Genomic DNA, 22,098 nt, shown 5'->3' on the forward strand with positions numbered 1-22,098 from the left:
AATTACGTACTACAGCTGGTGAACCAAAGTTAGATAAATGGAGATTGTCTAACTCAGTGATAATAACCTTATGCTTAATAGTGATACTAATAAGCATAACGTTGTATATCAAAAGAGATAAATTGGCTCTATTAAAGTTAATGACATTAGATGGGCTATGTAAAAATAGAAAAAGAAAAGATCGAGAACAGGCAATCATGAATTGTCTGATTATTCAGAAGCTACTGAAATAGTAGAACTGAATGAGTAGGCCCCATCTAACCAGGTATTAGCTTGATTATTTAGATGATTACAAAATTATCTAGATATAACCAATTAGTAAGGGTAGTAAATTCTAACAGCAAAATTAGTCAAAATTTGTAGACAAAATTATTAGGTATAGAAAGTTCGAGAAGAAAGACGAATAATAGACTATGATCAGAAAAGTGAAACGAACAACGTATGAATGAAGTTTTGTGACTTAGTGAACTGAACGAGTACGAATAAACTGAAGTGACCTAGTGAACAGTTACGAACAAGGATTGGACAGAAATGCTTAACAAGTATACGAGTGTACGAGAGAACAAGTATACGGGAAAACAAGAGAATACGTATGTTATGCGTGTTATGTAAACTATTAATATATATTTAATGACTAAAGTATAAAATAATTGTAGGAAAACCATGCCACAGCCCAAGGCAGCCATAGTGGAGATTGAAGGTTTTAAAGTACATGGAGTACACATCATCAAGGAAATGGCTGTCATGGACTGTAGAACAGGTTGGACGGATGTGTATTGCTTCCGGCCTCCCTTCCCCGAAAATCGATTGAGTGATTCCGATCGTCGCCTCAACCTCTGGTGCAGCATGTACCTACATGGACTCCAGTGGGACAACGGGGATCACTCCCAAATGGAATTCCTGAGGGTACGCCAAGAATATGATAAGGTATACACAAAAGGGAAGGAGAAGGCACAATTGCTAAAATATTATTTGAGTGTTCCTAGCATCGATATGGAAGATTACGGATGTCCTGCGTACCGGCGAATGGCATGCTCTACCCCAATCTCCTGTGCATATCACCGATACCCCCAAGAGCACTGCTCTTATTGGAAGGTGTGTGCCTTGAGAGAATGGATCGTGAGCAGTGGCCCCGAAGTATGTGAGAAATTCAAGGAAGTATAGTTTATAGTTCTTTTAAGTTCACTGTATGTAACTAATAACCGCATATATCTATATATAATTAACCAAGTATAATCATATATCATATTGTTTTCTTTTGTTATATATATAAGGATAGGCATAGGATTGTAGAGTTTATATATATACCATATATATATGCCATTTTTCTTTTTTGTTGTCTTTTGTATCTTTATATATGTATAAGCTGAGATTGTATAGAGTTTATATATATACCATATACGTACCAGTGTATTTTCCACTGATATAGAGAGATGGAGAGAATGAGTTGGAGCAGGAATTTTGTTATGAATAACAAAATTCTTCGGCCCTTTGCTTCACAATCTTGTTAACATTAAGTTTGGGTTTGAGATAGCAACTAATTTAAGCTTCCTTAGTTCTTAATGACCATGAACCAGAATAACTACACAAAATACTAAAATAAACACTGGTCAGTATGATATCATATTGAGTTGTGAAATATTAGAAAATGTCAAATATTTGGGTAGGAAGGTTTATAAACAATTAAAACCAATAATGATTGTATCATACAAAAACACTTTACAGTTTTATTAGACTTTGATGTAGATTCTATAGTTTGGAATGAACTTTATGTAGTATACAGCTAATCTTAGGAAGGATCTGAGTTGCTGCTTGGTCATTGGAGCTGGTGCATCTTGTATGCAGGTTTTATTTTCCATAGCTATCTGTCTGTCGCCCACCAAACTATAGCACAGAATAGCCAAAGTAGCACTTAGATGGTCTAATGGTCAGACCTGCTGCCCTCACTCGTCTGAAAAGCAATCTAAGTTTCTTCAGGTGATCTTCCCATCTGGCTGTGTGTGTCAGAATGTCATCCACATAATGCTCGATGTTGGTGGTTTTGTGTAGCATCCTCCTCATCATGCAGTTGAATGTTGCTGCTGAGCTGACTAACCCAAATGGCATCCTCTTAAATTGGTAGCATCTGTCTGGTGTCACAAATACTGTCTTCTTTTGAGATCCTGTCTCCATAGGAATCTGCCACTAGCCTTTACTGAGGTCGATCTTTGAAATGAACCTGGCCTCATCTAGTTTTGCCATGATAGCCTCTGGGTTGCCGATAGGTATGGAGTCAAACTCGTTATAAGGTCATCTTCTGCAAGTCTGTGTAGAAGCAGTTTGAGCCATCCCTCTTCTTCATGATTACCATTGGTGAACAATAGGCTGAATTTGAATGATCAATGATTCCAGCTTTTAACATTACCTCAACTTCCTACTTTATCAGGTCTCTCATTGCATAGGGCATCTGATAGGGCTTCACCTTGACTGGGATCTGTCTGTCTTGCCTGGTCTATCTGTGAAGATGTCTGCACACTGGCACAGTAGATCTCATAGTTCTTTCTTCTGCTTGCCAGTCAGTACCACACTAATGTTGACGTCTTTGTATGTCTCCTCTCCATCCAATGGTCTTAGGTCTAGTAGGTTTTTATCTTCTTTGACAAAGTCACTGTCTTCTAGTTCTGCATCTATTACAGCCACACCTGCAACATCCATCTGTGCCTCAATAGCTGCACCTGTTAGGTCTTTTTCCCTCTCGAAATACCTCTTCAACAGATTGGCATGGTAGATCTTGGTCTTCCTGTACTTCAAAAGGTCCTTTCCATTAAAGGGTTTGTTGTTGTCTTTGGGCAGCAGAACTAAGACCTTCTGTCCAACCTTGAAACATTGATCTTCGTCTTCTTGTCATAGAAGTGCTTCTGACTGCCTTGAGCTGCATACATACTCTCTTGAGCAAGTTTACAGGTTTCTTCCAGTCAGTTTTTGAGGTATAACATGTACTGGTATGTGTTCCTTACTTCTGATTCTTCTCCTGTCCATAACACTTTAATATTTACATCGGAACTCATACTGTTTTTCCATACAGTAACTCGAAAGGTGAAAATCCTGTACTTGCTTGTGGGACTTCTCGATAAGCAGATAATACTGCCTGCAAATACCTGTCCTAGTCATATGGTCTTTCTTGGCACATCTTCTTCAGCATGCTCTTTAAGACTCCATTTACTCTCTCACAAAGTCCATGACATCTATGGCTGTATGGGGTGGTAAAGAGCTTTGGAAAGCCCACTCTGCAGAACACCTCCAGGAGGGCTTCTGCCATTTTCTCTGTTTCTATCTTTGGCAGTGCTATGGTTTCTGGATAACATGGTGCATAATTGATTACTGTCAACACATACTGGTTGCCTTTTGTCAGAAACAGGTGCTAGTGGTCTGATCAAGTCCACAGTTACTCTGCTAAATGGCTCTTCTATGAGAGGCATCTCACCTAGTGGCACCTTGGCTACCTTCCATCTAGATATTGTCCTTTATCAGATGTCACATGACCTGCAGGATCTTTTCACATCTCCAATGACCCCTGGCCAATGAAAATTGCTGATGATTTTGTCTGCCATTTTCTTTGCTCTTAGGTGTCCTCCAACAATCGACTCATGAGCTACCTTCATCACTTGAGTCCAGTATTCTGTTGGTACTATGATATGTTTAACTTTTCCAGCATAACTGCCTTGATAGGTCCAGTACAACACTCCCTTCCAGTTCTCTATTGTGTAAGTCCCTTTCCCCTTTGTCTTGTGCTCGACTTTCTCCCTGGCACTGTCCCAAAGTTTCTGCAGTGAAGGGTGTTTCTTCTGTGCTTCCTTCAGTTCCTGTAGACCTATATTCAGGATCTCACCTTTTGATACTTGCAGAGGCTTTATGTCTCGCTTGCTCTTCTTTTCTTGAGCTTTAGTGGTGATTGCAAATGCTTCATCCATCTTCTTTCTGTCTGGTTCTTCCAAACTTCTACTACCTGGTTTATTTCCAATCACCAAGTCATAGATTGGTGCCTTCAAAAACATGGCCTCAAGGTCTCCAACTTTATTCGTGCTATGGAAAACTTTCTCTCTGCAATCAGCACACACAGATGTACCTTGTCCGTCCTCTGATCATCAGATACTAGACTGGTTCTCACTACTTCACTGCTACACCCAGTATCTTGTAGGACCTTCAATTTCTTATTCCCGACATAGCCTTCATCTACTGGAGTGTTGTGATTTGTTGTCACCTCTCGATATTTGTCACATGCTCCAGTCACTATTGGCACTGTTGATCCATTTGCTAACTTGAGCTGACCATCAGTCATACACTGATTAATCATGGAAATAGCACTTCCTTCTTGTGGTGAATCTGATGAGTTGTCTCCATTCTGTTTCTTCTGGCAGCAGCATCCAAGGTGACAGCCACTTTTTTCTTGTTTCTTACCAGCACTACCTTTGTAAGTAGCTCCAGCTGCTTTATGTTGATATTTTTCCTGTTGCTTGTTTTTTGATGGACTTGCACTCCTTTGCAATGTGCCCTATTTTATAAGAAAGATAGCACCTTTTTCTCCCATTTGTCTGTTAACCTCCTGTCATCTTTGGTGGTCTCCTGCTTCTGGTCAGCCACCACTGATTTTGACTTTAACTGGTTATTCTTAGCCTTTCCAGTTATACTTCCTCCATGGGTTTCTATATACTGTTCTGCCTACTTGATCATCTCGTCCATTCCTTTTGGGGCTCTTTCCTTCAGGAACAGTGACATGTCAGTTGATCAAGAACTGTTCATGTATTAGTAGATCTGCCAGTCCCTCAAAACTATTGTCACACTTGGCCATGTCAATCCATCTTGTGAAGTATCGCTGTAGATGTACTACAAACTGACAAACAAATTCTCCAGTGTCAGGTTTGACTTCTCTGAACTTCTGACGAAAACCGTTTTAGATAAGTTTGTATCACTTCAGCAAGGCCACTTTTAGCTTGTCATGGCATCTTCTGACATCATGTCTGCATAGATCTGTAGGCCCTTTCCTTTGAGAAGTGGGTTGAGACAGACTGCCCAATCACCTTTGTCCCAGTTGTGGCTTTGGGCGAATCTTTCATTTCTCTTCAGGAAAGCATCCATGCCATGTTTCTGTTCATCAAATGTGGACAGCTTGGGTCAGCTGGCCCCAACCCCATTATCATTCTTGGCTTCTTCTTCTTTCTGTTGGGTGAGCTTGGCAATTTCAATTTGTGCTCTCATCCTCTTTATTTCCAGTCCTTCCTATTCTCTCTCTCCCTTCCTCCTTTCACAATTTGTGCTCTTATTCTCTCTCTCTCTCTATTTCCAGTCTTTCCTTTCTCTCCTTTTCTTCTTTCTCTGTTTGTGCTCTTATCCTCTCTATTTCCAGTCTCTCGTTTCTCTCATTTTCTTCTTTCTCTCTTTCTACTTTTAATCTTTCTTCCTCTTCTTTCTATAGTTGTTGTTGTTGTTGCTTAACAAACTCTCGTAGTTTGCCATCTTTGAGCCCAACACACTCACCTTTTTCTATACATTTATGAAAATCTGTTAACATGGTTATATAATGTGATTGTAATATCTATTTTCACCACCACTACAATCATATGTATATAGGCCTACTTATTTCCACTGCAGTTCATTTATTCTACCACTGTATAATCCTAGCTGACTCGCCAAATGTCAGGTTTTTTTATATGGGCTGGGATTCTTTTGCAGTAGGTGTCTGTAACTTGTTGATGATAAATGTCAACAATAAACAGACAGCACACACAGTCCACTTGTTTTAAAATAATATATTCAAAACAAGCCAAACATATGTACAAAATTTCACTACACTATTGGTTATCACAGTTGTATCTAAAACTTTAAAACTAATTCTCTTTTCTAGTCAAAAATCCACACAGGCGGGTTCAATTACTTCAGAACACCCTTTGACAAGACAAATTATTTCTCTTTATTTCTGTTAACTGTGAAACTCACTTTAAATATCGCCCGTTATGGCTAAGCTAACAATCACACAGTCTAGCTTCACTTTCATTAACTTAAACTTTTTCTGAGTTAACTTGTGCTCACTTGGTTGCCTATATGTATTTACATTACCCAACTGAGGCCTAGAACTTTCTACAAACTACGAGACACTATGATGTAACAATATTCACATAGTGAAAAAAAAAGGCTTCAAGAAAGATAATGTCAACAATACTACAACAAGTAAACTGCATACACAATGCACAACTCCTACTGAGCTACATAACGAAACTTGTCATAACTATTGCTTTTAAAACAAGCAACCTTCAACATTCTTGTCATGAAGACGAAACAGTCATTAAATATTAAGTTACAATACAAACTAAATAATAACACTTATACTAAACAGTCTTGTATATCCAACACAACCACTTTTATTCATTTAATGACATGTCAAAATACTGTTGTTTGCTTGTTTCCCTAAATATTGGTACAACCTATATATGATGCAAAAGTCTTCACTGTAATCATTCCATCATTATTTTTTTCCATTATCCACAATAGCAAATAGAAAGCATTTTGCTTCTACCAAAATTAAAAATTGATTGCAAATGGTAAATAGTAAGTGTTTAATCTGAATTGTGGTTTCGATAGTAGTGTTATTCATAGAATTATTCAGTTTCACTCTAAACAAATTCTTACAAACTATGTACTTTTTACTTGACACCATATTTGTAGAATTTAGCTAGCATGTCTTTCAGTGAATAGGTAGTAACTTCAGCCCACGAGTTCAGGATTTATATTTATTTTAACTCAACTTTTCATAAGTGACATTTATTTATATACATTGATGATGAAGTAGCTTAACTGAATTTTGAATATAACACAATAAAAAGTCATGACATGTACACTTTGACCCTCACTCGTGCACATAGGGTACAACTCCTTCAGCATGGGCTTGGTCTCTGAAACTGACTTTGTAACCATTTTGTGCTTGTTATAGTTTTCATGCTATAACCTTTAAATTAGTGAGTGAATGTTAACGAAATTTGGTAGATTATCAGTAAACATTACAATGCTTTCATATGCAAAATATAAATTTTTTTATTAAGTCTTAAGCTTTGTAAAGCAATGTTTTTCTCGTCTTTTTTTTCTTTTTTTGCATGTTTCCTATCTATCATGCAAAGTAATATTAATTTTAAGATTAAAAATACTTTTATGCATCAGGAAATTTTGAAATTTCACTTGTGAAGTCTTTATAATGCCCAGATAATTATCAAACGTTTCTTAAGAGAAAACTATCTTTTATCTGTTATTTTCCGTAAGTCAATCTCTGTACGGGTTTGGTAGATTTGATGAATCTTGCAACCACCATAAAATTAGGAAATAAATATAAATTATGCCTCTTTCATTCTAGAATGAACACAAATTATAATATGAAAACAAATGTTTAGACTAAATAGCTTAAATCTCATAACATTATACATTTATATATATATTATTATATTGACTTTTCTGCTGTGCCTGGCTAACATTACAGAAGTTACAGTGGTGAGGCTCCCATACACTCATGTTACAGTATCAAATAACATAAAACTGACCTTTGGTCTGTACAAAGTAACTTGTCTTGGCTGTATTGTAGTAGCCTAGTATTTTGTAAAATACAGTCTCATTTCAATTATTATACATTGTATATGTATGAAGATTATTGCTATTTTGAAATAAGTTCTTAAACTTACTTTTCTTAAAACATAGAACAGTAACTAAAGAAGTAAAGCAAACAATTATGTCTTCTAGTTACGACCTTTGTACTCAGTTGCTGCTTGGTATAGGTTGCTAAGCCTTTAAAAAATTTGCACTTGGAGGATATGCAACAAAATATTTTTTTTTCTAGGTTTTATATATATACTTTTGAATAACTAAAAAAATCATAAATTATTACATTAATACTATAGAATTCCACTATAATTTATCAAGCTTAGTAACTAAGATGTATTTTAGTCTAAAAAATATGAAATTTCAAGCAGATTAAAGACACACCCTATCTCTTTGAAATATTTGTTCGAAAGAAAGAAATGGCACCATATCCATTAAAATGGCTTAGAAAGCCACTAGGGGACATTCTGAGCTTCCAATTGGTTATTCATGTCATATATAGAAGTAAGAGTATATAAGGGAGTGTTTCCAAGAATGGAAAGTGGTGGGTGGGGTGCCGTTGTATTTGATTTATTACATGAGCAATATCTTAGCAAATAGAAAAGATAAGATACTCTTATTTTATATTCTAGCTTGTCATTATCGGTAATTTGAGTTTCTAATTCGTACAAAACTATAGACTTAGTATTTTGACACACATCTAATTTAAACCAGTGCTACATTCAACATACCACATGACACACAAAAATCGATGTTTATCTGTGTTTTTTAATATTTGCTTATAAATTAAAAACCTAAGTAATATATAGTACTAAAATTTGAATTATAATTACAGTTTGATACCAAAGTTATTGACATAAACTCATGAAATACTAGTTCAATAAAAGTTTGAATGCGAGTCAACAAACGAGATGACATGGCCTTTTACCTGTGACTCATCTCAAAAGGATTAAAGTGTTATTCATTATTATTTTTTATAGTTTATCTTCATATGCATTACTGTAACCCAGTAATGTGTCATAATAATTTATCTCAGCTGCCAGGTTATTCTGAAGTTATACTGTCAGAGCCATTTAGTGGACTACCATTGGTTAGTATCCATTGTTAATGAAGGTTATATAAAGTTTTGTGTATACTGATATCATGCTTTTCAAAAGATAGGGTGTTGAGGATATTGCATAAAGCAAGCCAGTAGTTTTATGTGTTTTGTAAGTAAGTTATGAACTGTTCTTTCTTTCTTTAATGTTACTTTTAAAAATAGTATTGGTCAGAATTTTATTGTTAGCTTAGTAAATAGATATAGGACTAACCTAAATCTCCTATGGTGACCAAACCTAATGAGATATTATTCGGGTTATAGCTGTACATATTGCTTACAGCAAGGGTACCCAACCGATTAATCAATTTATTATATTCATTATAAGTAAGAATGGTATCTTGAATTAGCTATATTAATTACTGGGTTAATGTTTAGCTATGATATATGAAGATAGCTTGCAATGATCAGAAGTTAAAAATTAAATGAAGTAATAAAAAACTTTTAAGTGCTGAAGTGTAGAAAATCTATCATCAAACAGATACGAACTCTTGAGTTCAACTTGAACTTTTAAAATACTTGTGGAAACACAGGTTGTAAAATTTTCAGCAATTTCTTTAACTGAAACCTATAAAAACCAATAAGTCACAGGATGCTTGAAATGTTCAACAGTGTAAAGCATATTCAAGCAATTTATTACAGTACTTAAAAAAATTTATCGAAACATCATTACAGTGAAGATAAAATTAAAAGTTCTTCTTAAGGATAAATGTCACTGACAAGAATATTAGTTAAATACAACTTGAAACTGAATGGTATGAAATTGCTAAAATGAAATAAAGTCCCGTAAAAGTAGATTTATGGTATAATAAAAATGTATTCAGAAATTAATTTCTTTAATTTTAAGCAAAATGATGGTATTTTCTGTTTTAACAGTTGTACCAGAATATAAACATTTTAAATGAAAGAATATTATGATGAAATTACCAATTTTAGTTTTAGTATTTTGTGCAGTGCTAGCTCATGATTATCAAGAGGTAAAGAAAATTTAACAGTATGATATATTTACTGGAACTTAATGTTAATCAATCTGCCTTGAAACTGTTAGTGAAAATATATGTAATTTTTTAAACTTATATATTGTACATATAAATAATTACACGTATCTTTATTTAGTGCTTGCTTGTATACATAAAGGTAATGCAGGAATCTGAGGGGTTGTCAGTTTTACAAACAGGGATTTTTAATTTAGATTTTACAAATAATAAGAACATTAGGATCTATGTTTTTACATTTAAATAAAATAGTGAATTGATAACTATTAAAATTAACATCTTAGACTAAAACAACATGTGTTTAAATATGGGCCACTGAAGTAATGTGTTAAGTGAAAGTATTAGAAATTACTATTATAATGGAAAGCTAGCCTCGCAGATTGCTGTAAAAACATTAGTAATTTATTTTTTGTGAACTTTTCCTCTAACTAGAGTGTTCTTTTTGTTTCTCAGCTTCTGTCAGCTTCCTTATCCTTGATGAAAAAAGTCCATAATAAATAATTGTTTATCTATTGTGTGCTGTAAAATTTGTATAAGTTTATGAGGTATAAGAGTATAAGTGATTAATCACAAAGATTTCATAAATTTCATAAAATTTTAAAGGGATAAAAAGGAGCTTATTAGCCCATCAAGGATGTCCCTTCCAGCTCCCAACTATAACCATCCCTTACTGTATTCATCCAATCATTTCTTGAACTCAGTTAAGTTTCCGGCCTCCACCACCCTTGAAGTCAGCTTATTCCAAAAGCCAACCACCCTGTTTGAAAAGTAATACTGCCTAAAATGCAGATGACTCCTATGCTGACAAAATTTGAATTTATGACCTCTTATCCTGTTGTTTTCACTGCTAAACAGTAACAGTAGTTTAGAATTATTTCTTTGAAATTTGACTTTTGGTGTGTATGTTTGTAAGAACAGGTGGTTAGGAAATGACACTGATGTGTTATTGGCTTGATGTCACTTGACTCTTAATCTTCAGTTTGTTTTTTATAAAAATATAACTAGGGCTTAATAACATGTATTATCAAATCAAGTAATTACTTCATATGTCTCTAACGTATTCTTTAATTGGTAACAGTTTATAACCTATGTGAAAACTGAGGTTGACGTGGATTTGAATTCTCTTAAAAAGCCTGGAACCAGTGTTAAATGGACAGTAATTTATACATATGTATTTCATATGTGTATGCTATGTAATATATTTGCATCTTTCTCCTTTTGTTTCACTGAGCTTGTGAGGGGTGTGACTATAGGTTTTTGATAAGTTAGGAGCTTAGTTTGTTTTGAAAATAACATAACGCAATGTCCTCTTTATTTTAATGAATTAGTTATGTTTGGTTTTTACATTTATAGGTTGTGTGAATTTAGTTGAGGTTTAAATTTAGTATCAAATATTGATTAATACTTGACCAAGGAAATTGTTACTTTAACCAAATGATATTCTGTTTTTGACTTCTGTTGATTGAGCCTAACTGAATAGCACTGGGATTTAGTGATAATTTTAGTGAATGAATACTAATATAATAATATATATTCTCTTGATAAATACAAAATTGTTCTTTTCCCTCTCTTTTCTTAATATCCACTTGTTTGTTGTTGTTGTTTTGTTTTTTTCTCCATAAAATTTCACGTATATTGTGCATAAGAGCTTGGTTTAATTACATTATACTTTCCTGACTGACAATGGCCAAGACATCACTATAGTCACACTTACCTTTATTTATTATATGAGTAGTTTATATGTAAATAATTACATTATTTATTATTTTGTTTACATATAATTATTTATACTTAGGTTTATTTAGTACTTTTTGCATATGTAATTAGTGGCACATAACTTTATTTAGCATTTCTTTAAAGTCTGTTTTTCATAAAATCTCAAATTAAATTAGTCCATTGCTCAATTAGTTTTATTATTTGCCAGCCCTTGTAACTGATCACAACAAAGCTTTTCTGTTATACCATTCTAAAAATATCTTTGCCATATAAAAAATACATCAATCCATATTTGAAATCTAAAGACTTTGCTTCAAAACTGTAAGATATTTAAAAATATAGCTTTTTCTGTTATACCATTCTTAAAATATCTTTGCCATACGAGAAACTAAAAAAACTCAGATTTGAAATCCATCAAAAATTTCCTCCAAACTGTAAAATATACCAAAGTATATGTTAAACTAACAAATTTTGATTAGTTTATTGTAAAATCCAAGTTATTTTCAGTTTGTTTACTATGTGTTTTGCTTTCAGACTTTATATATCGGTGAATGAGCCAGATCTGGCTATAACAATGTATAAAAAACTGAAAATGTATGATCAGATGATACGATTAGTCAAGCAACACCATCCAGATTTGCTGGCTGAAACTCATATTCATTTGGCAAAGGTGAGTTTAACCAGTTGATCATAGGTATAAATTCTTCAATACATGTTTTTTTCTGATTGTTGCAGTGTACCTATTAATGAGTGAATGTATTTCATTTTCTACTATGACAGTAGAAGTACAGAAAAAGAATATTTACTTAGAAATAATTTGATTATGTATTTTTATATCATTAGTTGAAAATGAGGTATGATAGTAATCAAAAATGTAACATGCACTACAGTATATCCTCAAGGCATTAAAAAATTACCTTCAAGAAAAAACAAGTGTACTTATTTGCTTGTGAATTTTTTCTTTTCGTTATTTTAAGAGCTTGATAAGCTGCAAATATATTTCAAGAGGTATATTTATTTTGTGTTACCAGTTAGATAACTATCATGAATGAACATTTCATAAAACTAGACATAGACGTTGTGATCACCATGGAAAAGCTGAAGCTCTACCTTTATTGTGGTTCTTGAGCAGTTTTTCTTTTTTTCTTATTAATTAATAAATTATTAACGAATATTGTGATGAAAAATTAATGCTTAGCAAGGGACAAAATAATCCGGGTTCGCATCGCAATTTGCGAATCAAAATAACCCCAGTTGCAAATCACTTTCCTCTTTGCTTAGCATAACATGTGATTCATTCCTTTCTCTTGCATGTTGTCTTTGAGAAATCCAACAACACAGTGAAAGCACCTTAATATTTCAGTTTGATATATCAAACTCAAAGCTGGTGTTGATTTCTTAGAATTTCCTGCCAAACAGCACATACAGTATTTTCACACTTTGTCATGCACATATCACATACAATACTTTGTAGTAGTCTGTTCATGATGTTTGGAATGTGCCACAGCCTAGCCAACAAGACTAGACTACATATGCACAGTACATGCACTGCCCATTTAGCTGGTTACGAACTCTTTCAATATGAGCTTAGTCCCAAGGACCGACCACTTCACCATTTGTACTTGTATATAGTTTTGATACTATAACTTTTATTACAGTATGTGTATCTTCACAAAATTTGGGACATTTTTAGTAAACAGTAAAAGTAATTTGTACACAAAAAATCAGCTTTTCAATGAAGTATTTTTACTAAAGATTTGTCCCTGAGTATATCAAGTCTTTTTCTGACCAGTAAAAGTGCAAAATGATTTTCATGTTAAGATTAAAAATACTTTTATTCATCACTAAACCTCCTATATATATATACATTTCAAACATTTTTCTTCAGTAAAACTATATATTTTCTCTATGCCAACTCTTTACAAGTAGGTCAACTTGACTAACCTTGTAACCACCAAAAAGAAAAAAAATTAAATAAATCTAAATTATCCTTTTTTTCTTTCTAGAATGGCATCAAACTAACATAAAACTATGTTAGTTTATCCTAATTAACTTTAAACTCATAACAGTATATATGTAATTGTACTTAAATGTTGTTGTTTTATTGCCCTTTGAACCATGTATAACTACTAGTACTATTTACGCCAATATAAGTTGTAAATCACTGGGAATGTGCGTCTCGCGGTACGCTATCGATTTATCTTACCTATCAGCTATTCCAAGCTACTTGCATGCATGTGTGCCTCATGAAATATTTTTGTTATATTATTATTATTTATTTTACCTAATCTAACCTTAACTAACCTAAAGAGTTTCTTACTTCCTACATTTTAGTTAGTTTTATAATAATAAATAAAGAATACACATGAAAAACAAGAAATAAAGTACTTATCTGGGCCTTCTTTGTTTTTGCTGTTGACTGTCAATGACACTTATCCCTACTTTTTTATACTAATAGTAGTGGTGCACTAAATAATTTTTAATTAAATTAAATAATGCACCAAAGGACATAGAATAATAACATGCAGAAAGCAGACAACATCCCATAAATATCACAACTTTTCTGGCTCTCTAACTCTGCAACAAGAGCGATTGCAAATTGATCAAAGCTAGTCATTGTGTGTCCTGCGGGAACGAAGCTTGTGTTGAAAAAAATAAATTAACATTTTTCTGTACAGAAAACAATGTAAAATAATATGTCATTTGATAGATGAAAACCTTGGCTTTCTATTGGTTAGAAATAACATAGTATTAAACGTAAGAGAGAACTATTGACAAATTCTGAAAGAGAGGATGTGACAGGTGAGTGTAGCAAGAGGGGTCAGATTTTCTATTTGGTGGCTCTGTAACCAAACAAAATTGAAGGCTATGAAAATTATACATTTTCTGAGTGATGACAATATTATAATAAGCAATTTAAATAAATGTCTAGAGAAAAAAATATCACATTTCTCACACTAGGGAAAAATTCAGGATCTTTTTTTAATATTGCTTTATAAAATTAAGAACTTAAAACTTATATACTATTAAAATATGGATTATAAGCTATGATTTTATGCTATACTGATTGGTATAACATGAACAAACAAAAAGTAGTTTAATTAAATTTTGAACGTAACTCACTAAAATCCTCATAACATGCACAGTAAAAGATGCCAATGGCGAGAGGGGTACTTACTGCTGAAAAGTCACCAGACATTTTCTTCTTCAAAAAGCCAGGGAGACCACATTGTGAAGAGAGCCATGAGGTTAATATGTAAAATGATTTGTGGCAACCTTGTTCAGTTGCAATACATTCATGTCACTTCTTTCTGTGGTTAATCGACTGTTGTATTATTTTGTGACAGCTGAGGTGTTTGATATTTCATGCAGTTTTGAAGTTTTGCTTTTTTATACCAGGAACTATTTTGTTCATGAAATGTCATGTATGGTACAATTAAATATTAGGGTTTGAAGCTGAATAAAGGTGTTATTAGAACAAGAACATACCATTTAACTCTTTTTCATTAGTGGATGTCTAAACAAAGAATTAAGACTTTTAATGCTGGATTTAGCTGTCATAATGTTTTAAAATGATGAATGTTATAAAGATGCCAAGCAATATTTGCTAATTGCTAACCGAATTCAATATTGATTAGCAGTTTCTGCTAATCAAATCCACCAAACTATTTTATCCCTTGCTTAGGTAATGTGACCTGCGTTGAAATAGCCATAATACTATTATTTCTTGTACCAGTTAAGTATCTGGAGCTTTTCTCTTAAATTTTAAGTTGTACAACCAGGGTTTTATTAATGGTCAAAACTATTTGATTTCACTATAAAATATATCTTTATTTCAAACTGTTTTGATCAACAATAAAATCCTGGTTGTATGGGTCAAAAGTTAAGTGAAAATGTCTGGAAACAAATATATATACATTCAGGAAAAATTAAAGGATAAATTTTCTGACCATGACTTGAATAAAAAAATAATCAAAATTCAAAAGAAGACACGTAGTGTGCTAGTAATGGCTTAATTTTCAAATTATTAGTGCTTCCTGTATTTCAAGTATGAGAATTAATAATATACATAAATCTACAACTCTATTGTGAAGTTGCATTTCTTTGAGTATCAAAAGAATTGTTGGCTAAAGAAAGCACTGTCAACCATCCCTTTCTGCACCAATTTATTGGAGCATATACCAATCTACTAATTGTGCATTAAGTTATAAAATGTACTAAACAGAATAGACTGGTTCTAGCACCTAAGTGTTTTCTTTTTGCAATTATATATATATATGTATGTATGTTTGGTTATAAAGGGAAAGATGTGATTGTTTTATTGTTGAACACTGTTTTCCATCATGGATCTCTATCAGTTGAAACTATTTCAAAAATAATAAGCACAAATCATAAAATGACTGTAATTTCTATTCAAATCAGTTAGATAATTCAGTAAAAATAATTACAAGTTGTTAATAAAAAAAGATGTATTAAAACACTGTTCATACATTATGCAATACAGTATAGTTTCAGAGTTTGATACCAGGAGTGAAGAAGGAAGTTAAATTGAGAAATACTCTTGGATTATTCACATGTGTAAACTTCAGAAACATAAAATCAAAACTTAATATTTTATCCAACGTATTTTCTCTTGACAAAGTTATAAATCATTCTTTGTTGTTGATATTTTTTAATTTTTACAGGAATTGGAGGCAGAAGGAAGTTTCCGTCAAGCAGAGCAACATTACTTGTCCTCTGGTGACTGGAAAGCTGCAGTGAATATGTATAGAACTGTTGACATGTGGGAAGAAGCTTACAGGGTGAGTGTTTCTTCACAGTGTCACTGAGCTGATACCTGTCTTAATGTGTACAAACAGTGTACATGTTGGAAGGACCTTACAATACTTGTCTTAATGTGTACAAACAGTGTACATGTTGGAAGGACCTTACAATACTTGTCTTAATGTGTACAAAACAGTGTACGTGTGAGAAGAAGCTTACAGAGTGAGTGTTTCTTCGCAGTGTCACCTAGCTGATACCTGTCTTAATGTGTACAAACAGTGTACATGTTGGAAGAAGCTTACAGGGTGAGTGTTTCTTCACAGTGTCACTGAGCTGATACCTGTCTTAATGTGTACAAAACAGTGTACATGTGGAAAGAAGCTCACAGAGTACACGTTTCTTCTCAGTATCACTGAGTTAATATCTGTCTTAATGTGTACAAAACAGTGTACATGTGGAAAGAAGCTCACAGAGTACACGTTTCTTCTCAGTATCACTGAGTTAATATCTGTTTTAATTTGTACTAAACAGTGTACATGTGGGAAGAGCTTATAGGGTGGGTGTTTCTTCTCAACTTCACTGAGCTAATATCTGTCTTAATGTGCTTTTGGTAAAACTTTATACTTTATCTCTTTTTCTACCCTAACACTAACTGTTGTAAAATCATCTGTAGCAAAAGTTGAAAAATCTTAATTCAGATAAAAAAACACCTTTTTATTTCTAGAGTTACTGCAGATTGCAACAGACAGTTACAATTATTTGTTTTAAGACCTTTAGGCCTCTTAATTTTTCACATGTTCTTCAAGTAGTGACTACAAAAAATGTTTTCTCATTCATATTTTTTGTCTAACCTAATAAGTTTTTAATTTATACATTTTAATTACTTTGTTAAAAATATGTAACAATAAATGAAAAATATAAATAGCATATAATGAATTTTGCACTCACCTCAGGACTGGATTGAATTGCACTTGGGTGTCTGCTTTTATAAGATGTTTTTCTAGCTATATTTTTTGTCCGAAAATAATTTATGTAGTTTCAAATATGTATTTTAGAACAAAATATGTTAGGCACTAAAATAGAATACTTCAAAACTAGTATAATCTATCTGACTTTTTAACTAAGGTATGAATAGGTTAAAAATCTTCACTCTATGCATATCCAGACATACTTGAAAAATAACAGTTTTTACCGGCAAAACAAATCACTTATCATCAGCATCACGTAGTTATCAAAATGGCCTTTCTATTGGTTACAAGCATACCATTTACAATTAGGCATGAGCAAATAAGTAATGAAAAGTTTGGTGTAGATAATGTGGTTGTCATGATGAATTTATTAATATCTCATAAGATGAAGGAGGTGGGAGATACTTTATTTTACGGCCTGTTAATATCTATAATTTGTAAATATTTCCCTTGAAATTGAGAAATTAACACGTAGATAATATAAAAATTTGAATTATAAACTGTTTTAATATGAAGTTTATATTACTAATAAAGCAGTTTAATTTGATTTGTAAGGTAACTCTGTAAAAAGAAAGGTCACATGACATGCACACTTTGACCCAATCCCCACCCTTATTCATAGCGCTAATATGTACAAAACAGCATACAGGTGGGAAGAAGCTTGCAGGGCATACATTTCTTCTCAATGTCACTTGGTTAATATCCATCTCAGTATCTTTAAAACTGTTTAAATAGGGAAGAAAGTTAGAGAGTAGATGTTTCATCTGAATATCACTGGACTATTATGTCTTAATATTTACAAAACTGTCTACTTAGGGAAGAAGCTGACATGGTTGATTTTGTTTGTTGAATTATGTACAAGGATCCTTGAGGAATATCCGTGCTAGTCATCCCTAAATTAAATGTGATAGATTAGAGGGAAGGCAGCTAGTCAACACCACCCACTGCCAGCTCTTGGGCTACTCTTTACCATTATAAAGTGGGATTGACTATCACATTATATCGTCCCATGCCTGAAAGTGTGAGCAAATTCAGTAAGAAGATGTGAACTCATAACCATGCCAGCACCTACAAGTTTGATCTTTATTCATGATTTCACTAGGCTAATATCTGAGTTAGAATTTAAATAATGACACAATATACTAGTTTCTTTAAAAAATTCATATATTTACATCATTTTAATAGTACAAGTCACTGTTAAAAAGGTATTCATAGCATAGTTTTTTATTGCTCTATTTTTCTACATAGTGGAAATTTCATTTTTTTCATTTTCAAAACCAAAAAATTACTGCTTTAGATATTTTATTTTAAACTTCGTACGTCCATTTGTGTCATATTTTATAAACTGTGTTGTGACTTAGTAACCACTGTGTGATATTCAGACTTTTGTTTTTTGAGATAGGTATGAAAATACACACCCTTCCAATACATTGGGTAGTTTTAGTATTTTATATAAATAAATACAAAACATACTAGTTAATATTTTAAGGTATTAATTATTCACTGTTATTATATGAAAACTTTAGTGAACTTTTAAAATGTTAGAGTTTGTCAAGACTATAGAATTCCAACTTAAAGATAGTACTTGGGCAATCTAGTTAATATCAACTGAGTAAGACAACATTCTGTATCAATACCTTCTGTCAAGTGTTATTTGTATAGCTATACAGTTTGAATAGATCATGATCCAAAGTAAATTGTAAGTTTAAAATGATAATATAATTCTAAACAACAAAAGTTAAAGTAAGACTGTTTTGTAGAAATTAAATGGAATTCTTTTGGTAGGTGTCCATGTGTTAAGGATTTTCAAGCTAATGCCCTGAAAAAGTGAGGTTTTGTTATTAATCACTTAGAAAGTGTAGTACTAAAATATGAGTTTTAATCAGTCAAAAGCAAGTAACTGAAAATACTATTTCTTATACTTATATATAGTTGTTATAGTGGTGTGCTGCTAAGCTTAGTGGTTAAAATAATGAACTGATGAGTCAAGTATTTTTGTTTTAATTTTCAATGATGAAAAGTTTAATTGCACTACTGAAGAGTAAATTAAAATTTTCTTAATTGTTGTAGGTAGCCAAAGCTCATGGTGGAGCAATTGCTGCTAAACAAGTAGCCTACTTGTGGGCAAAGAGTTTAGGTGGAGACTCTGCAGTGAAACTGTTAACCAAGTTTGGGTTACTTGATAGTGCTATTGACTATGCTGCAGAAAATTGGTTGTGAATTTTTTTGTTTTGTTTTATGTTATCTTCCCTATTTTGCACTAGATACTATTTTGATTGAACATTAGCATTTAATTTTGTTTTCTGTTATCATAGTATTATTTACAATAAAATTAGAAACTTCAAATGTGCATGAAGCAATAGTAGGTGATGTCCTAATACAGAAAAATTACTGGTTAATATTTGTCATGCATAATAAAGGTACATAAGTTGTTTTTAATATACTCATAATTTTTGATTTACTGGTAGAACTTAATAAAAACTGACTGTTAAGAATTGATGATAATTGTTTTACAAGGATGATTTCTCAGTTAATAATTTAACATTGGGTTGGAAGTTGTGAGAATCGTTTTTCATTAGAAAGTGTGCACGTTTGATATAAAGGTTGTTTGATTTTTCTGAATGGTTATCATACACTTCTTAACATTTCTTTCAAAAGTGCTTTTGAGTTTGCATTTGACTTGGCAAGAACATCCATGAAGCACAAACTACCAGAAATTCATTTGAAGTATGCTATGTTTCTTGAAGATGAGGGCAAGTTCAGAGAGGCTGAAGTAGAATTCATAAAAGCTGGAAAGCCAAAAGAAGCTGTACTTATGTAAGAAATATTCTCTGTACTTTTTAAATATTTCATGTCAAATACAAACATTAGGTGACTAATAAATATAAGTCTTGATTTTGTACTTTTAAAAATAATCTGAGCTTAAATTCTAGATTTAAAATTTCATTGATTTGGTATCTGTATTTGAAAATGTAAAAACAGATATCATACAAAAACATCAGGAAAACCACTAAAACTCCTGAAAGTTAGTTTTTAATGACTTATGGAAATTATTCATTTTTGTGTTTAATTTTTTATAATAAAAAAGTATATCCTTTGTATAAAATGCAAGATAACATGTTTTTCTCACACTATCATTTAAAACTAAATTAAATATTTAGGTATGTACATAATCAAGATTGGGAGAGTGCTCAGAGAGTTGCAGAAAATCATGACAAGGACTCAGTGGGAGATGTACTGGTTGGACAAGCTCGTTTTGCATTTGAAGCTGGTGATCATCAGAGAGCAGAATCACTTCTTCTTCGTGCTCAGCGAGCTGAGCTTGCTGTGAAGTTCTATAAGGTACTTTAATTTATCAACTTTACTACCTTTTAACATAATTTATTAAAATTTAGTTTCTTATTTTCACTACTTCTTTTTATATTTTTGAATGTTATTTTAAAAAGATATATTATTAATTGAATTTTTTGTATCATCTTTTTTGCATATATTGGTCAGTACTCATTTTTTTATTAGTTTAGGTTTTTGTCAATACCACTAAAAATTGCCATTTGAGTTGCAATAAATGTACAGTTCTCATCATGTAGAAGGATGTGGGTAGTATAAGTAATACACAATAAAAATTCAAACAATAAAATTAATTGTGAATTATAGTTAAAGTAAAAACCTAATTGTTGGAAAATTTACTAAAATTCTCTATATCATTGACAAAAAACGACTTGAAAGGTATGTATGTGATGTTTTATGTTTTTAATTTTAAACGGTTATTGTTACTCCAGGATAATGCTCTACAAGAAATGAATTTAAAATCAATCTCTAGAGAAAATATTTTTTACCTTATTTAGAAACTTGAAATCCGATATTGAATATTGTTTTTTAGGTTACATGCTTTAATATACAGGGAATAATAAAGTTTGAAACTATGTAAAAAAAGCTTTTTGATTATATTTACATTATAATGACCAGCTAGTCCAAATTTCTGTGGTAATCCAAGGATAAACAAAGCTTACTTTTACTCAATCCCCACAAAAACAAGAGGTTTGTGGATCTAATGTATAGAAGGACAAGTGTAGTAATTTGTTTCAGGTAAAATGAAAGTGGCAAGACATTGTCTTGAAGTCAAATAAAAAACTGTTTAGTTGCAAGTACAAGTAATCCTTGAAGCAGAATGTCTATTGCAAAATAAAGGAAGAAAATGCAAATAAATGAGAAGATTTAAACTGCAGAATTTATGATCATACAGTTAAACAAAGATTGGGAGTTTCACAGCAAGCTTGGTTTCTCAGAAAAATGAACTGATTTCCTCAGAAATTAAAATTATTTTGATCTGAAACTTCCAAAACTGAATTCGTTATATTCTTTATGTGGCCAAACACTAAGAAAATGGGCAGTTGATTGTTGAAATATCTCTGCTTCATGTGACAGTTGTGAGGTACCCTCTATACAGAAAGTCAAATAAGATACATTGGAATGTTGAAATACTTCTGTTTCATGTGACTGTCATGAGGTGCCCTTAATACAAAAGGTCCAGGGTTGAATTAATACTTGGGGCCTGGATTAATGTAGTCTCTAATTTATTATAGAACATATAAAAAAGTAGCATGTAACATTATGAATCAGGAAAAAAACGTGTGTTTTTTTAACCAGCATCTTTTCCTAAAGCAGTGACTACTTGATAAAATATGACCTTGCAGTCAAAGGGAATATTGTTTAAAATTCCAATGACAATTGCATTTAAAAAGCTGTGTTCCTGATTTATAATTATTATGTTGTTGTTATTTCATAAATGATAACTACAATATTTAAAATATACAAGTCTGTAGGGAATCATGTCACCCATTTCTTTTTTTTATTTATTACTAACTTCTTACTAATCTATTTAGTTGAGAAGAGTATTATTAGTAAACTAAACTAAAGTAATTAAAATTAAAAACGTTAAAAC

The 22,098-nt window shown here is 32.2% G+C and overlaps 1 protein-coding gene across 1 annotated transcript in view; it reads left to right on the top strand.

Annotated features, from left to right (window-relative positions):
• Positions 1 to 11,941: 11,941 nt before the first annotated feature.
• The window catches only part of LOC106470598 (intraflagellar transport protein 172 homolog), a 36,297-nt gene continuing 26,140 nt past the window's right edge, over positions 11,942 to 22,098 (top strand). Inside the window, exons 1-5 of the mRNA XM_013931161.2 lie at positions 11,942 to 12,094; positions 16,110 to 16,226; positions 19,227 to 19,369; positions 19,815 to 19,973; positions 20,318 to 20,498. Coding sequence (XP_013786615.1) covers positions 11,942 to 12,094; positions 16,110 to 16,226; positions 19,227 to 19,369; positions 19,815 to 19,973; positions 20,318 to 20,498 — 753 coding nt within the window. The remainder of the gene's footprint in view (positions 12,095 to 16,109; positions 16,227 to 19,226; positions 19,370 to 19,814; positions 19,974 to 20,317; positions 20,499 to 22,098) is intronic.

The sequence above is a fragment of the Limulus polyphemus genome, unplaced genomic scaffold (genome assembly GCF_000517525.1).
Source record: "Limulus polyphemus unplaced genomic scaffold, Limulus_polyphemus-2.1.2 Scaffold4108, whole genome shotgun sequence".
NCBI lineage: Eukaryota > Metazoa > Arthropoda > Merostomata > Xiphosura > Limulidae > Limulus > Limulus polyphemus.